We start from the raw sequence: 5515 nt of genomic DNA, 5'->3' as shown, positions 1-5515 counted from the left end.
ACTTTAGGCAAGTTACTTAAACTCCGAATTTATCTCATTTGTGAAATAAATACTTGTAAGCCTCTTAAGGCATATTAAGATGACATTATGCATGTAAAGCACTTAAACTGCCTAGCATATAGAAAGTACCCAATGTTAGCATTATTATTATGGTATGAAAAATCAAATCCAGTATTTGCAAAATCTCTACAGTGTCAAATATCAAAGAAGTAAAAATTTAATCTCACAGAATTCTTGTTATATTTAGTCATTGAATCTCCAGATAAAAAAAGTTTTGAAATTATGAATAAACAACCACAAGTTATATAAATCATAAGTAAATTCTTCCTATAAACACAAACTATGTCCATTTATCAGATTCTTCCCAACAAGAACCTGAAGGTCCCCTTGTACCTATAATTACTTTTTTCTCTTTTAAGTATTGAGTAAATCTTATCAGTCTGGTTGATGAGATGTTGGAATAAACCACAGAACTACACAAAGAACTCATATACTATTATAGAATGTCTGGTCCCTCCTGTCATATTATTTAATATAGCTGTTGAAAACCTTCACAAAAGAAGCTGTAATTCTTTTTTCTATATATACAAATACAAGTTAATTAGTTCATCTATTCAGTTGCAATTTTTTTATTTTTATAAAAACTTTGAAAGTTAATTTCCTAAGCCTTTTACATAAGTAAACTTCAAGTTCACAGTCTGTCAATTTTGAGCTACTTATGATTAAGGGGAGGCTTAACACAGTAATATCTCAGACAAAGAAGAGGGCATTAATTCTGCAGGCAGTTAGCAATAAAAATGCTAACCCTGAACAATCAGTCACTGACCATTTCCTTATACAATTGGAGTAGAAATGTAGACTACAGAATGGAAACAAAAGTAAACATAAAACTTGTCTTCCCCAAACACAGTTTTCTACTTTATACAAGTCTTGACATTTACCCATGACATCAACAAAAATTACTGCACTCAGGGAATTAGTTCTCCCCCGCAACCCAACCCACCCCACCCCCATCAAAAAAAAAAAAGCATATATATTTTTAAGTTAGAAAAAGTGAATGGCAATTTGCAAGCAAAAGAAAACCAGATTCACATTCTACTATTTACATTTCTTCTGTTCACAGGTCAAAATTAAAATGTTTCTTTTCATTAGATAATTAAAAATAAACACTTAAAAATGCATTTTACTGCATCAATACTGTGGGGAGATAATTATCAATTTAGAAATGCTCTCTAGAGCAAAATTAACTTAACCTTGCGGGGGCCAACTGGTCTATCATTCAGGTCTTTAATAGCAGCCATAGCTTCATTGTAGTTTATCATGGCAACAATGGCTTCCCCTGTGGGTAATCCTTGCTCATTATACTGTATTGAAACTGAATCAGGTATGATTCTATAACCATGGAAGAAATCTAAAATCTCATTAACATTAGCTTTAAATGGAAGATTCATTATCTTAATAGGTGTTACTCTACCTGAATTACAATTTAATTTCGGATCAGGCATAAATCTCCCCTCAGGAAAACTTCCCATATTACGCTTTCCAAAATCAAATTTGCCACCTTCTGGGCGACCAAAATTCACAAAAGGACGATGACTTCTAAAACCAGGGGGGCTCCTAAACTCCTCACCAGGAAGTCTAAATCTGTCAGGAACTCTGGAGTCGTCCTCTGGAGCTTCCCTGAGGTCTTCCTCCGGGAGCCGCCTGAAGTCCTCATCAGAAGGGCTTCTAAAATCTTCCTCCTGAGAACTCCTGAAGTCTTCTTCAGAAGGGTGCCTAAAGTCTTCATCCGGAGGGCCCCTGAAATCTTCATCCTGTGGGTGCCTAAAATCTTCCTCTCGGGGGCGCCTGAAATGTTCCTGGGGTGGCCGCCTGAAAAGTTCCTGAGGCGGTCGTCTAAAATGCTCCTGGGATGGCCGCCTGAAGTGCTCCTGCGGTGGCCGCCGGAAATGCTCCTGAGGTGGTCGCCGGAAGTGCTCCGGGGGCAGCCGACGGAAGTGATCTGGGGGCGGCCGTCGGAAGTGCTCTGGGGGCGGCCGCCGGAAGTGTTCCGGGGGTGGCCGTCTGAAGTCCTCGGGAGAACCTCGAAAATCCTCCTCAGGAGACCGCCTGAAGTCCTCCTGGTGGGGTCGCCGGAAGTCCTCCTCAGGAGGGCGCCTGAAATCCTCCTCCGGGGGCCGCCTAAAGTCTTCCTCAGGTTGTCGCCTCCATTCCCCTGGGGGAAGCCGCCTGAAGTCTTCCTCAGGAGGCCGCCTCCAATCCTCCTCAGGTGGCCTCCTTAAGTCTCCCTCTGGGGGGTGCCTCCAGTCCTCCTCCTGGGGTCTCCTGAAGTCTTCCTTGGGAGGTCGCCTGAAATCCTCCTCAGGTGGCCGCCTCCAGTCCTCCTCCCTTGGGTACCGGAAATCCTCCTCCCGAGAGCGCCTGAAGTCCTCCTCAGGAGGCCGCCTGAAGTGTTCCTCCTGAAGGCGCCTGAAGTTTTCCGGGGACCGCCTGAAATCCTCTGGGGAATGCCTAAAGTCTTCTGGAGGGCGTCTTTCAGGTGGTCGGAAATCCCCCTGAGGATGCTTGAAATTGTCCAGTTGCCTCAAGTCCTCTTGCTGATGCCTAAAGTTTTCCGAAGGGCCACCTGAGTATACTGGTGGATCATTTGAGTCAAACGAATGGGAATGATCATCTCTATCACAAGACTGTGAATGGTCATGCATTCTTTCACTAGACATTGAAGAAAAATTTACACCAAACTCCTGCATTTGTGCCTCAGATATGAGCCTTAGCAACACCTCTGTCCCCAAGAATCTCCGTCGGTTTAAACGTTCAGCTTTCACGGCCTGTTCTTCTGATGTGAATTTCACCAACGCTTCTCCTAGACCAACTCCTTTGTCATCATAAAGCAAGCAAATGTCATCCTCAGCAAGAGAAAAGTCAGCAAAGAACTTCTGCACTTCAACTTTTGTAACATCAAATGGGAAATTTCTTATATATATGCACAATTTCTGGCCAGAGTAGCCTTCTTGAGAGTGTTTTTGTGAGACCTGTCCAAGTCTCTCTTTCTCTGTTGATGCTGGTCTTTTCTTTTCATAACATTCAATGAACTTCAGCATCTGTTCCCTAGAAACTGGATCAATATAAACTGGACGATATTGTAAAACAGTCTTATGTAAACCCAGAGCAGTGTTATAGTCTTTCAGAGTCTTGAACATCACAAAGGCATATCTTGTTCTTCTTTCATCTTTATATAAAAACCTAATCTGTTCATTTGTCAGATCAGTATCTCTAAAAAAATTTCTTAAATCTCTTTTGTTAATACTTACAGACAGATTTTTTAAGTGAACATAAAATCCCAGAGGAGAACGGGAACATGTTCTTCTGGGAGATTTTGAATGAGATCGTTTCCGAAAATGTCTATCATTAATTCCTCTTGGTGGTGTATGTTCTTCAGTCCTCATAGAAATGTCACCTTCCTTAATTAAATTACCTCCAAAATCAATCCACTGTTTTTCTGAGCCTTGCATTACTTCAATAAATCTTGAACCCATAAAACTTCTATGACATTTAAGACCTCCTGAAGCATCAATACATGAGGCAAATTTTACTATGGCATCACCATTATTTCGGCCATCATGATGCTTTAAAAAAATTACTCCATCCACACATAAACCAGAGAAAAAGACACGTACATCATCTTCATTTACTAAGTACGGCAAGCCTCGTAGAAACAAGTAAGGATTCTCAGCTGTCAATGGCCGTGTCTTTCTTGGCCTTAAATCACCATGTCCTGTACCGTTAGTATGAAACCCAGCATCTTGATTAATCGGAGAACCATATCCAGAATTACTTCCTTCTTCTTTAATAGCCTCAACAAAATTAGATAAGCTGCCAACCCCTGATGCCCCAGATCCTGGTCTCTCTCTTCCCATGCGGTCAGTTCTTTTCATTTCTATAGTCTTCTGCATTTCTGCTTTACTACTAAGAAAGAGCTCTACAGATGAATCCTTGATAAACCCTCCTGAACGACTTACGGCACGTCTTGCATCTTCATCTGTTGCAAAAATAATAAAAGCCTCCCCAATTTCCCCTCCAATTATATGCACTCCTCCATCAGGAATAGTCAATCCCGTGAAGAAGTGACGGATATCCACAGGCCCCGCAATAAAAGGAAGCCCCAGTAAACGGATGACTACAGCCATGCTGAGCGCAAACCACAGCAATAATGACCTGCAGACAGAAAGGTACACATAATAGCAAGTCTTATTTTTGAAGTACCTAATCCAAAACTAAACTTAATAATTACTGGTCCCTACCTTCTTCAGCATTTATAAATGAAAACAAGATATGCGTTCACAACGATATTGACTGTATCTAATTCTTTAAACAAATGGAATAAATTTTCTCCCAACTAAACATACAAATAAACCAGCTACTTTGAAGAAACATTTCCTATCACCTATCCTATACAGTGTTGAGTAGAAAAAAAGGTCACATCTCTGTACATCTGCCAAGTGCTACTTCACAACAAGACCAAACTATTTTCAGACATATCTGCTAGTGAAACATGAGAGAGAGCTTTGTAGATTAAAGAATTTTACCAACCACAACAAATTTTACATACTTATAAAAGCCATCTATGGACAGTATATAATTTCTGCTCATGATAATAAACTGCCTACCGCTAGTGCATTACTGGCCAGACATAAAGTACAGAAGCCATGCATACCCAGGTGTACTATTCTACTTTTTTTTTTTTTGTCAAGCCTCTGTGAAAAGCCTTAAGCTCTGGATATCTTACCTTTTTATTTCTTGCAGACCTGTTAATTCTGTAAAAGCAACTTAACTGTGGAAAGAAAATGAAATATAATTAATCCTTGGACCCTGTAATTGACCTTAAACAACGCCAGATTAGGATATTCACTTCACAATTACCTATTAAAAGTGAAGCAATATAAAAAGGCACAGCTAAGAGTATTACAAAATGGTTGTCTTTGTTCCAAGGGGAAAATAATCATCTTTTAGCAAAAAGGTAGAAATTCCAAGGAGACCTCTGCAAATTATTTAGAAACAAAAAACCTGAAAACTTAACAACTGGTCCTTAATTGAAAGTGGCCCCAGAAAAAGGTGACAGAAATGTTATATATTCTGATTGGACTATTGGTTACCTGGGAGTATAAATTTATCAAGGCTAAATGAACCTATCCTTAAGTAAGGTCTGTGCATTTGACTGTATGTGAATTTTACAACCAATTTTTAAAAATCTTTTCTACAAGTAAAAATGACAATTTAACACCAAAAATTCCCGACACCCTATCTTCCACTTGAAAAAACCAATATCTAATTCATCATTTCCAACTCTCCTGTAAATCTTTCAAATCATAAGAGCAAATCAAATTAATAAATGATACAATAAATGAAGAAAACCATTTTTAAAGCAATAAATCCAAACCAATGGCTACCATCTGGACACAATTTTAAGTTCTACATAAACACCTCACACTTCCAAACATGGAACCCAATTTCCTGA

At 39.5% G+C, this 5515-nt stretch overlaps 1 protein-coding gene across 4 annotated transcripts in view; it reads right to left on the bottom strand.

The window, feature by feature from the left end:
* Positions 1-613: 613 nt before the first annotated feature.
* RBM12B (RNA binding motif protein 12B) overlaps positions 614-5515 on the bottom strand; it is a 7813-nt gene continuing 2911 nt past the window's right edge. For 2 of the 4 annotated variants that reach the window (XM_010833521.1, XM_010833520.1), the window contains exons 2-3: positions 4787-4831; positions 614-4215 (exon numbers count right to left, since the gene is read on the bottom strand). In XM_010833521.1, the coding sequence (XP_010831823.1) occupies positions 1233-4187 (2955 nt within the window). In that variant the 5' untranslated portion in view covers positions 4188-4215; positions 4787-4831 and the 3' untranslated portion in view covers positions 614-1232. Of the gene's footprint in view, positions 4832-5515 lie in introns of all 4 variants that reach the window. The other 2 variants (XM_010833519.1, XM_010833522.1) reach the window with 1 other exon arrangement.

The sequence above is a fragment of the Bison bison genome, unplaced genomic scaffold, assembly GCF_000754665.1.
Source record: "Bison bison bison isolate TAMUID 2011002044 unplaced genomic scaffold, Bison_UMD1.0 scf7180017863702, whole genome shotgun sequence".
Classification (NCBI taxonomy): domain Eukaryota; kingdom Metazoa; phylum Chordata; class Mammalia; order Artiodactyla; family Bovidae; genus Bison; species Bison bison.
This window is presented reverse-complemented; position numbering and strand designations above follow the sequence as displayed.